This window comes from Sciurus carolinensis, chromosome 11, assembly GCF_902686445.1.
Source record: "Sciurus carolinensis chromosome 11, mSciCar1.2, whole genome shotgun sequence".
Classification (NCBI taxonomy): Eukaryota; Metazoa; Chordata; class Mammalia; order Rodentia; family Sciuridae; genus Sciurus; species Sciurus carolinensis.
In genome coordinates, this window is record NC_062223.1 from 120,204,843 (window position 1) to 120,218,785 (window position 13,943).

Below are 13,943 nucleotides of genomic sequence, written 5' to 3' on the forward strand. Positions count from 1 at the left end.
TTTCCTTTTATAAACTATCATCAGCTGGACACCAGTTTTCTTATGAAGGTTTTACTTTCAGTCTCTGACAGCTAAATTGAAGCTGGTATAGAAGGCTCCCAGATTTCTTTGCAAACCTTTAATTGTGCCATCTATCAGATGTTATTATTGCTATTACCATTCTGTCAATACCTGTTAATGGTTAATGGTTATTATATCAATGGTATCAATCAATTATAGGAAAGTATTAGTGGTTATTATATCAATATCTGCCTTTCTTGTGTCACTTTGGCTACCTGTCCATTATTTTATTTTCCCTTTGCTGTGACATAGTGGTATAAACAATGGGAAATCTGTTTTCCCTTTCTTAGCCGGTTGGGACAAGGCCATTAGCACCTGACTTTTCTAAGGTAAAGGTAGCACTGGAATTGCATACGCCACTATTCAGGGCTAGCACAGCATATACAACAGATGAGGTCTTACTTTCCCTGGAAGACTCAGATGGCTGTTTTTGCTTCACTGACTCTGACCAAACCTCTTGCCCCTAGCTGCAACGAACTACAGTTCTCACAGTACGCAGCCACATGTGACAACGTGCACATCCAGAAGATGCAGGGCGATGGCTATTGCCTGAAGCTCACCGACATGAAAGGCTTCTTCCAGCCCTGCTATGGACTCCTCGACCCTCTCCCCTTCTATGAGTCCTGCTACCTGGACGGCTGCTACAACCACAACAAATTCCAGCTGTGCGGTTCCCTGGCTGCCTATGGGGAAGCCTGCCGCTCCTTTGGGATCCTTAGCACTGAGTGGATCGAGAAGGAGAATTGCTGTAAGAGAATTATTTTATTTCTGTGGATTCTTTGCTGGTAGCATTGCTTTATCTAGGGATGACTGGTCCTCTCCATTTTTACTCCTGGATCTGCAAATTTGTAATATGCTTAGATGTGTCAACGTACATAAAAAGCCACACCCATTAATGCAGATATTGTGACCAACAGATTGTGTCTTTGTACCCTGACACAAAACACCAACCCCGTGTGGGTATCCAGGCCCATTTCAAGACTGTGCATACACATTGGTAAATTTATAGACTAATCTTCATCAAGTGTAGGAATATGTTTAGTTCAAAACTTAAGAACAATGAAGCTAATTAAAATATGTATTCAGTGATTTCAGAAATGTTAAGCAAATTACTAGTCTCTGCTGGAAATTAACCAAAATGTTTTGTTTGGTAACTTTAATATTTTATTCTGCTGTGTTCATAAGATATGCTTTAAAATGAACTGTTTGGAACTCTGAAAATTGTAAACGTGATTTTACATGCGTATGCGTATATGTGTGAACCTCAGAGTTTCCTTTTGTCTAAGGGCATGCTGTGTCTGCCAGCTGGCAGAGACCACCACATTGTTAAGTGAGGTTTTTCCTCCTGTGAGCTCTAAACTCAGCCCGTTCTTTCTGTTGTTTTCTTTGGTCATTCTCATACTGTGTTCATCAGCCACACCATTTTCTCTCTGACTACTGTGTGCCTGGTAATACATTATATACTGAACACTTTTGGAAAAAAGCCTTTTAAAACAAATACATTTAAATGATAATGGATTGTTTTCCTTCAGTCATCTTTCCAGAAATGAAAACAGGTGGACACAAAGCCATCCATGTGCTCCTACCTTGTGAATTACCTGCTTAGAGGAGGAGCGGGGCAGCTAGGTCACATGAGGTGTGGGAAGCTGTGGGGTTTTCTTTGTAAATGTTTTTACTAGTGCACCATAGTTATACACAGTATTGGGGTTCATTTGGACATAGTCATACATGCCTGGAATATAACTTGCTCCCCTTTGCTCCCCAGTGCATCCCCTCTTCCCTCCCCCCTGTTCCTGTTCCTCTGCTGGTCTTCCTTCTATTTGTTTATAGTTTTTATTTAAAATTAGTGCTTTTTAACCTCTTTTTTTTCTGTACACATCCCTCTATGTAGTAGCACTCAAAATCTACTCATTTAGTAATTTTCAAGTATATAATATCTTGTTATTAACTATCATCAATCTCTTGAGCTTATTCCTCCTAACTGAAATTTTGTATCTTTTTTAAACTTTCTTTTTAAAAATTCTTGAAGTGAACTTAGCTCATGTTAAACAGTTACTTCTTTAGCACTAACCATGGTGATGAACAAGGATTCTTCTAGATAGGAAGGAGATTCTTTAAATAAAGAGATGAGTCTCATAATGAAAATGCTCTCAATTAATGGATCTCAAATGAAGATGTTGAATATCTTGCAGGTAGTCTCATCTGTTACAGAAATATTGTTTATAATAACATGGTGCCATTAATCTTAGTTAATGATGATGAATTATATGTTCTTTTTGATTTGTCTACTTTTATATAATCAAGTAGTTGTTATTGAGTAGGTTTACCAGGAATCTAAGAAGTTCTGGTATCCCTGAGGAACTGCTCTGGGATCTTACTGGCCCTCAAATTTTCATTATTGGCAAATATTTATTGAACTATGAGGTGACAATGTGCTTGGAATATAAAGAAAAATATTAGGCATCTACTCTTTACATAAATATTAAGATACAAATGCAAGTAATCATAAATAGCATCGTATAGTAGGTATACTCACTGTGTTGTACCTTGACAGGTAAGAGTGTGTATTATGTCTTTGCCACCTTCACTGGTAGCCTTGGGAAAGTTTCAGCCATGAAATGAGGGTTATAATACTTAGCTTAAGAAGCATTTGTGAGGGTCAAACATGCTAATTCAGCTAAAGCCTGAGGCACAGTGCCAAGTCCATAGCAAGTACCCAGTCGCTAGCTATTGCCATTCATATTTTCTGGAAGGTTGCCCTCTCTGTTAACTTACAGCTATCGCCTGACCATTATCAACTGAACTAAAGTGGTAAATCCAGAGTATAACCAAATGCTACCATGTGTAGTGTGAAAATCAAGTTGTGCGTGTTTCTGTGTGTTTTCCTTTTTAGCAGGAGTGGTCGAAGATCCCTGTGTCGGGGCAGACTGTCCCAACAGAACCTGTGAGCTGGACAACGGAGGAGAGCTGTGCGGTTGCATTGAGCCGCCCCCCTACGGAAACAGTGAGTGACAAGGGCCACCTCTCCACCCAGAAAGGCCCAATGGAGGAGGGCTGGCAGTGGCATAGGAAAACTCCAGGGAAGGACCTTGATGTGTCCTACTCCATGGGCTAGAAATTCCAATAGAAAAACTTTGGGGAGTGTTTAAGCAGAACAAGGAAGTCATCCTACCACTTCAAAGTGGGCTAATGTTCATTTCCGCATAGCTGCATCCTTTCTTCAATAAATTACAGTGTGTACATTTGTATATAAATGGAATGGGCCAGTTCCATCTGAGTTCAAGTTCAACATCATAGACATCCAAATTGATCTTTTAGATCAGAAAGAAGTGAGGTGGTTTGACACCAACATGAAGGAAGGAGGAGAGCCAGCTTTATCTGGCCTAAACCTTTTTGGTCTTAAAGATACAACAGGAATGGTTTAAAACAAGCAGCAAATACCTGGGACCTCTGGTCTTGTCCCTAACTGTGGTTCCCTTAAGGTAGAAATGGCCCTGATCTTGGCCAAACCCATCTCAATGTCAGCATGCAGAGCTGCTTTGCTTTCCATCCCCACGACTTTTCTTGAGCCAAGTAATCTAGAGGCAGGTGCTAAATTTAACATCATTTGAGAATGAAAACCTAATTGACTAAAAGACTCCATAGGAGGGGACAACATGCTTCACCTAGGCAGATATAAATATTTTCTGTTTCTTATTACTAGCTATTTATACACTCAGAGAAAATGTCAATTGGTGCATCATCCTGTCAAAAGGCAATTCCTGAGGCTCACCTGGGACTTGCTAAGAGGTTCTGCTCAGCTGGATTCAACCAGGGCTTTGGGTGTGGCCAGTTCAGAGCCGCTCTCCCCCAGGGAGCATGCTCCTTAGCCAGGTTCTGTATGTCACAGAAAAGTAGCTGCCACCAGTATGTGTGGGAGGAAGCCTGGGTTTATAAAGAAAGACAAAGGACTCTTTATTAGCATTTTTATCTTTTTAATAAGGCTCTACCAATGCCCAAGTTATTGCTTTGAATGAATTCATATGCTCATTTGGTCTGATCAAAGCTTAATTAGAAATGCTTACGGCCTGAGCGGAGCTCATTTGCCTCTTCTGCAGAAGCATGGCAGTCGGATGCCTCAGCCCCACCCCTGCAGCAAGACCGACTCCCACTGATCTGCTTTCCTTAACAACTGTTTCCACAGACTCACATGACATCATTGATGCAGAGGTGACCTGCAAGGCAGCCCAGATGGAAGTGTCCATATCTAAGTGCAAACTCTTCCAGCTCGGCTTTGAGAGGGAGGGCGTGAGAATCAATGACAGGCAGTGCACTGGCATCGAGGGGGAAGACTTTATCTCCTTTCAGATCAACAACACCAAAGGGAATTGTGGCAACATCGTGCAGGTGAGGAAATGGGGATAGGAAAGAGCACCTGGCAGAGGTAGAGATAGCTCCTGGTATTTGCACATTGATTTTCATTAAAGTCAAGGTCAGGGGAATCCACTTAAAAATATGCTCTTTGGGGAACAGCAAAAGGCATGTGCACAACAAAGAATGGCAAGGGCAGTCATCACTTGATGCTAAGTTGTTGACTGAACTGAAAGAGCAACGTGTAGGTTAGCGAAGCTTCTTGCTGCTTTTCTTGTTCCTTGCCTGGGTGTGTCTTCTATTCATGACTCAGTTCATTAACTCTGATCAGAAGGCAAGAAAAGAGTAAGCACCTTCATGTATGGTAAAAGATTTGGGAAAGAAAGGGTTTGAATTAAGGGTTAAAAAACATTTTTCTCCCAATTTATATTACCTAACATCATGGGCAGTACTCCATGTTCCCTAGCTTGCATTTCCATGGATAACGGGGGACGGGGTGTCATGAGAATTCAGTGGTACATGAAATCTCCCTTCCATGGGCATTTCAAGGTTATCAAACTGAAGGGTGCTGCTGACATCTATTGTACTACTTTCTCCCGGAGTAAATGCTGAAGCCAGCTTCATACTGATTTATACTGGCCTCTGGGTTATGTATGGAATGAAGCCATTTCTCCACTTTCAGGGATATGGATTTAAAATGCAAGCCACATACTCACTCCCAGATTTAATGATTTCTGACCTCCCCCTGCTCTGCAGTCCAATGGCACTCATATCATGTATAAAAATACAATCTGGATCGAAAGTGCCAACAACACTGGCAACATCATCACCAGGGACCGCACAATCAATGTGGAATTTTCATGTGCTTATGAGCTGGATATCAAGATCTCCTTGGATTCTGTTGTGAAGCCTATGCTAAGGTAAAGGATTTCATGGGCTGTGCTCATAACTTTGTCTTTACTTGACAGTTAAGGTTAGCATAATCAAAATTGCTAGCATTTATCTCTGAAGCACTAGGGAAAATAAAATTCTTATTTCTTGAACCTAAGTACTTTAGACCAGCACTGTTCAATAGAACTTTCTACAGTGATGGAAATGTTCCATATCTCAGCTATACAATATGGTAGCTACGTGTGGCCATTGAGCACTTAGAATGTGGCTCAGGGAGCAGAAGAGCTGAATTTTTAATTTGAGTTAATTTTGTTTCATTTGGATTTAAATTGCTCCATGTACCTGTTAGGTACCAGTTGGGACAGAGCAGCCTTAGACTTTACAACTACATGCTTTGCCTTCCCTCAGCTTTTTCAGCTTGAAGGAAATGGTAGGCAGTTGAATTGACGAAATTATTTTGTGTTGCCGCCTTATGACTGTTTCTATTTTAGTGTCATTAACCTGACAGTTCCAACCCAAGAAGGCAGCTTCACCACCAAGATGGCACTCTACAAGAATGCCTCCTACAAGCATCCTTACCGCCAGGGTGAAGTAGTCTTGACTACTCGTGATGTGCTATATGTAGGGGTCTTTGTGGTTGGAGCGGACTCTACACATTTGATCCTCACACTCAACAAATGCTATGCCACCCCCTCCCGTGACAGCAATGATAAGCTCCGATATTTCATCATTGAAGGAGGGTGAGTAGCCTTTTAATAGATGGCAGTCTCAGAGCCTTTCATATAATATTGTCTACATTATGTTTTAGGGAAAGGAATAGGAACTAACATCTGTTGACACCAACACAATGAGCATTTTATATCAGCTAATTCATTTAATTCTCATAATGTAGACTTTATAAACCTCATTTTATAGATGAGATCAAGTAACTTGCTTAAAGTCACACAGGAAGTTAGTGGCAGATTCCTCAAGTCACATAGTATTAACTATAAGATGCTTTATTATCATTGTGATCAAAAAGGGATTTAGTCCTGCCTACTTTGAACTTCAATTTGAGAGGAATGTAGAATTCTGAAAATGAAAGAATATAATGAGTAGGACAACTATCAAAATAAGAAAGAAATGGAAAACAGCAGTACCCCCTTATCTAAGGGTGATACATTCCAAGACTCCCAGTGGATACCTGAAACCATGGACAGCAGGGAACCGTCCCCGTGCCTTGCTTTTTCCCATACACACATATCTGTGATAAAGTTCACTTTATAAATTAGGCAAAGGAAGAGATTAAAAACAATAACTAATAAAGTAAAATTATTATCATAGTATACTGTAATAAAATTTATGCAACCATGGTCTGTCTCTCAAAATATCTTACAATACAGTCCTTATCCTTCATCTTCTTGAGATATTGTGAAGTGATTTGGTTCGCACGTGATGAGAGATGAGTGAAGTGAATGATAGGTAGGAATTGTGATATAGCATCAGGCTACCACCTAAGGGTTACTTGTACACAGCACTGGGCCAACAGAAAACTGATCTATAACTAAGGTGGTTACTAAATGACTAGCAGGAGGTAGCATATACAGCATGGATACAGTGAACAATGGGATTTATGTCCTGAGTAGATGGAGTGGGACAGTACAATCTCATCATGCTATTCAGAATAGCATGCCTTTTCAAACTTATGAATTATTTCTGGAATTTCCCATTTAATATGTTTGTATGGCTGTTGAACACAGGTAACTGAAATTGTAGAAAGTGAAACTTTGGATAAAAGGGAATTAATGTAATAGTTTATAAGCTCTACAAGTTCTTTTTACTTACTACTGTATACCCTTCATCTCATGTATTTCCTGAAACATAATGGGTACACAACAAAATTTATTTAATGAATTAATGAATGTATGACAATAGAAGACTAAAAAAACCAAACAACAATAAAAATAATTATCATCATTTTTTAAAAAATATTCTGGGTAGGGCTGGGGTTGTAGCTCAGTGGTAAAGAACTTGTCTTGCACTTGTGAGGCAGTGGGTTTGCTGCTCAGCACCACATAAAAAAAATAAAATAAAGGTATAAAAAAGAATTCTGATTATATCAGGCAGTTTACACTTATGATAATAGATTTTTGCAAAAATTTATTTTTAAAGCTTTATTGCAAACATAATTTATATGCAATGAAATTTACTTGCTTTAAGTATAAAATTCCATGATTTTTAGTAAATCTGCAAAGGAGCACAAACATCACCATAGTCTAATTTTAGAACAGTTCCATCACCCCAATAAAATTATTCTTAAAACAGGAACTTTATTAATCATGATTCTTTCTGTTAGAACTGGTAAAGGTCAACTTGGCCAATTAACTTATTCAAACGAAAAAACAAAAAACAAAAAACCAGAAACTCAACAAAACTTGGGTATTGAATGGGTAACCAAATCACAGGAGTGGAGGTAACTTCAAGGGTGATTGAATCCAGGGAGCTGCCGAGCCTCTCTTGCTCATCTCTTGTCTCTACCTCTCTGTGTGTCTCTCATTGACCTTGTCAGTCACTGACAGTCCTGGCCCCACATTCATACACCACTGTCACCACAGAGGAGGCACCGCTTCTAATTCCAACTTGGGGACTCCTGGGGAAGGAAGATGACTCTGTTTTAGATCACTTGCCTGTCCTTTGTAGGGGGGATTTACCATTGCAGTTGTGTGGCCTGGGTCAGTGCCTGTCCCTGTGATGGGCAGAGGGTGCTGTGGACACTGTATAATAGCTTTGTGATTGTGGGGAAGAGGAAGGTGCCCAAGAGAAAAGGGGTGTGACTCTGAGCAAATAATTGACATCCACCATTTCACAGATGAGACAGGTTTGGAGAAGGCAGGCTCAGAGTTCACCATGGCCACCGGCCTAGCATGGGGAGGGAAGGAATTTTTTAGGTGTCAGAAAACTGTCACTGCCAAAGCTAGCATGGCGTGTGGCACTGGTTGTCCAGGTGTGTCACGGAATTTTCAGCGAAGGCCTCGCTAAGGCATTTGTGTCTGAGTTGGTATTAACCTTCGGGAAGGCAAAGGGAGGGCCTTGGTGACTACCTGGTGTCTTTTGGGTCTTGGTGCTTGGGTTAATGGGACGGTTTTCCTTTTTTCCATCTTTCCTCCCTGTCCTCATATTTCTTTTCCAGTGTAAAAGAGCTACAACCTGAGCTATTCTGCAAATGAAAACCCTGATTATGGAACTTGTGTCTCCTTTGAAGGATGAGGTGGCATTTAGCATTTTAAAAACAGTATTTAATGGACTTGACCCAGAGAGGAAGTATGAGCCAGCAGGCATGTTCATAAATCTCAGCTTACCCCAGGGTCTCTGTGAATAAAGGCCTTCAAATTAAACTGTGGTTAGGTGGGAAATGATTTCGTCATCTGGGAGAATTTGAATCCATCAATCCTTCTAACCTTTCTTGGAGGGATGCGGTTATTGTTTTGTTTTGTTTTCTTTCCACTGAATTTACGGGAAAATTGATGCTCAGTGCTTAATTAATGAGCAGCAAAACAGGTCCACTTAAATGTTTTGGGGGTCAGTTGATTCCCCCTAACTGTGTGGAGCACAGAGACAGCACTGACTTACCAGTAACCCAGAAGCCAGGAGCCCAATGCCCACTTCTCTTTTCTCTGAAAAAGTGGAAGAGACAGGTATTCTTCATTAGTGTTCAGAAGATTCATGCCTGGCTTGTTTTCTTGCTCTAAAGGAGACCCCCAGACAGCCAAGGATGCTCTGCTCCATGTTTTTCTGATACCTAAACTTCATCTCCCTGGGAGAAAGTTGGCAATCTGGCTAAGAGGAAAGATCTATGTGAAGATTGGAGAGATGCTACCATTTTAGAATCCTTGAACCAATTTAGATTATTCATATGCATAATAAGGGCAAGAAAAAAAAAGGATGGTATATAAAGTTTTGCTTTCAAAGCATTTCAGAGACTACTGCCTTGAAAAGCAACTTGCATTTTGCCTAGAAAACTAATTATGAAATTTAATAGGTGTGGGAATGCTGAAGGATAGCTTCGATTTTTAATTTTCCTTATTACTAAGCTATTTAACCCTGTGGGCTTGGGGGAAAGAAACATAAGAAAGAGAAAGAGTCACCTCTTTTATCTTTATCATTTTAAAGAGCTCTTGGCTCCTTTGGGCAGTGGTCGCCCAATTCATTCATTTATTCACTTATTCATTCATTCAACAAAGATTGTTGATTGATGGTTGGAACCACAGTGAGGATAGTGACTTGATTTCTGCACTGGAGGAACTCAACAGGGTGCTGCTGGCAAATCTGGGAGAGGCCACCTACTCCTGTCTGGTTAGAGCATGCCTAGGGGCTCTTCATAAAGAAGGGGTATCATAGATGGGTGATGTGAAAAGAGCAAGGGTCATGTATGGGAACAAGAGCAGAAAGCCCTTTCAGTGGGGAAAACATTCCATGAAGACGCTGGAATATATAACGCTGTGTGTGATACACTTGGGGAACTTTTAAGCTGTTGAAGCAAAATATCTGTGCTTGAGGAAGGTCTTGCCTTGACTGGGTATTGACTCAATACCACCCAAAGGAAGAGGCGTTCACCTGCACCAAAACCATCTTCCAGCTTCTCCCTCCCTGTGCTACCACCCCAGCTCCTACCTATTTTAATGTGTGGGAAGAGTTCCCAGGAGGCTTTGAATCAGGGGCCCCTGCCAACATTGATAATTAACTGAAGAAAGTACAGAGGAAGTCAGAACTAATCTTGTGTTTGCTAAATTGTTATCAGTAAAACACAGCATTATGAGGGGGCGGACTGAGAACCTGAAGCACAGGGAAATTGAGTGCAGTCCCCACGGTCATTTAATTTTTAGCTGCAGTTAGGATACTAACTGGGGTGGTGTTCAAAGTTTCAGAACAAACCATGAGAGTAGGAGGGAGAGATAATAGATGACAAATCTGCCCAGTCCAGAGGCCGCTTTCAAATGAGAGGTCATTTGAAATTTTAAAATGAAGATGAGGATTAACGTGCAAGAGGAAAAAAAAAATGGGAAGCAAAGATGCCATTATTTTTTCTGAATAGGTGTCAGAACATTAAAGATAACACCATCGGCATCGAGGAGAATGGAGTCTCCCTAACCTGCCGTTTTCACGTCACCGTCTTTAAATTCATTGGGGATTACGACGAAGTTCATCTTCACTGTGCAGTGTCACTCTGTGACTCAGAAAAGTACTCCTGTAAAATCGTAAGTGCGAGTGTAAAAATGAAGTGCTTAACCTTATTTCTTCGTGCTCCAGCGTTCCCAGCATGGACACTGAGTGCCCGGTGGCTGAACTGGAGTTATCCACAGATGCTCGGGACTCTTTGGTGGGCGGTCATCTTTGGTGGGGAGAGCACAGTGGAATGATGTGCATTTACTCGTGTCTCTGAAATGTCAACCAGTTAACTCCAGATCAGAGCTCCTCAACCCTGGCACCACTGACATTTTGGACCAAATAATCCTTTGTTGTGGGGAATTGTCCTGTGCAGCATCCCTGGTTTCTGCCCACTAGATGCCAGTACGATCTACCCTCCAGTCGTAACATCCAAACAATGCATTCAGACATTGTCAAAGGTCCACTGGAGATGGGGATGGGGGGATTGGTCTGGCTGAGGATAGCGAGCCAGACCACCTGAATCTGAGGACCATTGGTCAGAGCTCCACTTCACCATAGCAAACTTCTGACCTCAGGAGGCAGTTTATCCAGGTTCCAACAACTCCTCTGATCTACAGGACCTGAGGCTTTGGAGGGGCTGTAGGATGAGGATGAAGTGCAAATCAGGCATCTCTTCCATGCCAGGCTTACATCCCCTCTGCATATTGCTATGCCCTTAAGATGTGATTGCATTGGTACCTGGCTCCTAACCTTTAATATTTCAGCTTTCTGCTTACCCCCTTGTTTGCAAAATCAGGATATGAATTACGGTCAGGCTACTTGCAGATGGTGCCGCATACATTAGTGTCCACGAGATACAACAATCCTTATTCCCGAGCAGAGAGCCTCTTTGAATATAACTCTACTGTGAAGAGTATATTTAATTCTGCTCAACATAAAGCCTAGAGTCCCAGTGGGTTCAATGATCAAGAATGCATTGGTTCTAATTAATCTGAGCAGCGATAGTGCTAGAGGCCGGAGCCGCTGCCTCTTTTGCAGGTGGAAATGTGGTGAGGAATAAGTTATCAGCTTAATTGTGTGAAATTTTCCCTCTGGTGTTCTGTCTTTCAGAATTGCCCACAAAATTCCAGGATTGCCACAGATTATACAAAAGAACCAAAAGAACAGATCATTTCAGTGGGACCTATTAGGAGAAAAAGTATGTATGTTCCCTAAAACACACTATAAATTATTGAAACAATGGGACTTGAAGGTTCAGACGTGCTTCACCTGTGATGTGGGTCTAGTGTATGAGGAGGTGGCGTTGGGACTCCAGTGTGAGAAGACTGCCTGCCTGTTCCATTGAAGAAATCTTTTTCACTGACTTTTAAGAACTCAGCAGCATCGGGCTTTTCCTCATTCTCTCCTTTAATTAAAACCTTCCCTTCTGTATGAATTCCACCTGAAAGGTGGAATTGTCTCTAATTAATTTGCCCAACTGCTTGTTTTCAGGACTGGATTGGTGTGAGGATAATGGAGGATGTGAGCAGATCTGCACGAGCCGGGTGGACGGGCCTCTCTGCAGCTGTGTGACGGGGACCCTGCAAGAAGACGGCAGGAGCTGCAGAGGTAGAGGCTCCTCTGAGTCAGGGCAGGCACTTAGAGGTCCCTAACAGAAAGTCCCTAACCCCAGAAGGAGACACTCAGATTTGAAGCCCACCCTGTTAGCAACTTACCTAGGAAAGCTTCAGAAATTAAGAAGGAAAGATGGCCGGGTGAGATGGCGCACAGCTGCCATCCCAGCAGCTCAGGAGGCTGCGACCGGAGGATTGTGAGTTCAGAGCCAGCTCAGCAACTTAGCAAGGCCCTAAGCAACCCAGCAAGACCCTGTCTCCAAATAAAACAGGGCTGGGGATGTGGTTTAGTGGCAAAGTGCCACTGGGTTCAATCCCTGGTACCAAAAAAAAGAAGAAGAAGAAGGAGAAGGAAAGATGAGGAAAAGGCCCAAGGAATGCTGGCACCATTTTTTAAAAATTTCTATCTCTGCTCTTCCATCTAAAGATAATTAAAAAAAAAAAAATCCCAGCCACTTCAGGATCATATATTGGTCGTAAATCTGAATGTCAAGTCTACCTGGTTGAGGTTGGGATTAGGATCTTTGCCCTAGCCAATGAGAGAGCCACGTTGGCATGTGGTTTCCTGATGCCCTTTGAGCTTAGCAGGACCCTATTCGAGGTTGGATTATTTTTGCTTTTTTGCTGCCTGAGCCAGGGCCATTTGGATAAAGTGAGTTCTTAGCCATGCAATTTCTTTATTTAGTTGAGTGTTGCAGAGAAGTCTGATGCCTGTCTAACTGGCATCCTCCTTCACTGCCCATAGGACTTACTATGTTCCTCTCTGTCCACAGCCTCTAATTCTTCAGTTGAACTCCAAGTTTGGACGCTTCTTCTCATCATGACCCAGATTTCATTATGGCATTTTGTGTATCAATCAGACACAACCTCATAATGCACTAAAGATTGCTCTATAAAGTACTGTAATTTACTTACTTCAACTCCCCGTAGGATAAAAAGTGTGTGTCCCTAAGTCAAAATCTATTTGAAAGTGTCCAGCATCTCACAATCATACCACCTGCCTCCAGCACTCAGAGATTCCAGGTCCCTGTTTCAAAATATGCACCAGGGCTTCTAAAAGCCAGCCATGAGAAACATGTATTTAACCTAAAATTCCCAACTTCCCGTGAAAAGCCCGTAAAGGAAATGAACTCTGGTTACAGAAATCTGACCAGAAAAATCTGTGCAGCCACTGCTGTTTCTGAATCCCACTTTTTACAGAGTTAGGACTTGTTGGAATGATTTGGAAATGATGACTGGAAGGTTTGGCTCCCCCTAAGGAATCTCTCTGGTGTGTGGAAGTGCCTGATCTACAATGTGCACCATGGCTTGCTTCCGTTGAGGAAGAGTCCCCTTGCCTGCCCACTGTGGCTCTCCACCTTGCCACGCCAGCTTTGGTCACTGGATATGTTGTTTGCAGTCCTGGGGAACCTTATCCCCATCCCATCCCTCAAACCCAGTCCCTTCTCTTTTTACAAACCAACCAAATAATTTTAATGTGTTTTATCCTTAAATAAACTTTGTGTTCAAGTATTCTCATTATTTAGTGACTGGAATCATTCTTATCGATGTGAAGCATTGCACACTAAATAGCATGCTATGATTAAAAACAGAAAAGAACAAGCAGCAGCCATTGGACCAGGTAGGCACTGCTGGCCAGAGTTTTAATGTGTGGTGTTATTACTACACGTGTGCACTTACAGAGCATTAGCAGAGCATTAAGGTGCTTTGCAGAAGAAAAGCAGGCAGCGTCCTCTTTTGTAAGTGGTCTATAAACACACATTTACTATAATTAACTACAAAATGGAGGGCCTGCAAAATATATCCCTGGAGTGCCTCCCCTTTTAAGGTTATAAGCAAAACAAAACCCACTTCAAGTTTATTCTGAAATTGTCTTGGATTCAA

At 41.8% G+C, this 13,943-nt stretch overlaps 1 protein-coding gene across 3 annotated transcripts in view; it reads left to right on the forward strand.

Annotated features, from left to right (window-relative positions):
- The window catches only part of LOC124958662 (tubulin-specific chaperone cofactor E-like protein), a 138,590-nt gene extending 125,039 nt beyond the window's left edge, over positions 1–13,551 (forward strand). For all 3 annotated transcript variants that reach the window (XM_047516972.1, XM_047516969.1, XM_047516970.1), the window contains 9 exons: positions 528–808; positions 2,954–3,064; positions 4,244–4,446; positions 5,167–5,330; positions 5,793–6,041; positions 10,373–10,535; positions 11,557–11,644; positions 11,938–12,054; positions 12,833–13,551. In XM_047516972.1, coding sequence (XP_047372928.1) covers positions 528–808; positions 2,954–3,064; positions 4,244–4,446; positions 5,167–5,330; positions 5,793–6,041; positions 10,373–10,535; positions 11,557–11,644; positions 11,938–12,054; positions 12,833–12,933 — 1,477 coding nt within the window. In that variant the 3' untranslated portion in view covers positions 12,934–13,551. The remainder of the gene's footprint in view (positions 1–527; positions 809–2,953; positions 3,065–4,243; positions 4,447–5,166; positions 5,331–5,792; positions 6,042–10,372; positions 10,536–11,556; positions 11,645–11,937; positions 12,055–12,832) is intronic.
- Positions 13,552–13,943: the final 392 nt, after the last annotated feature.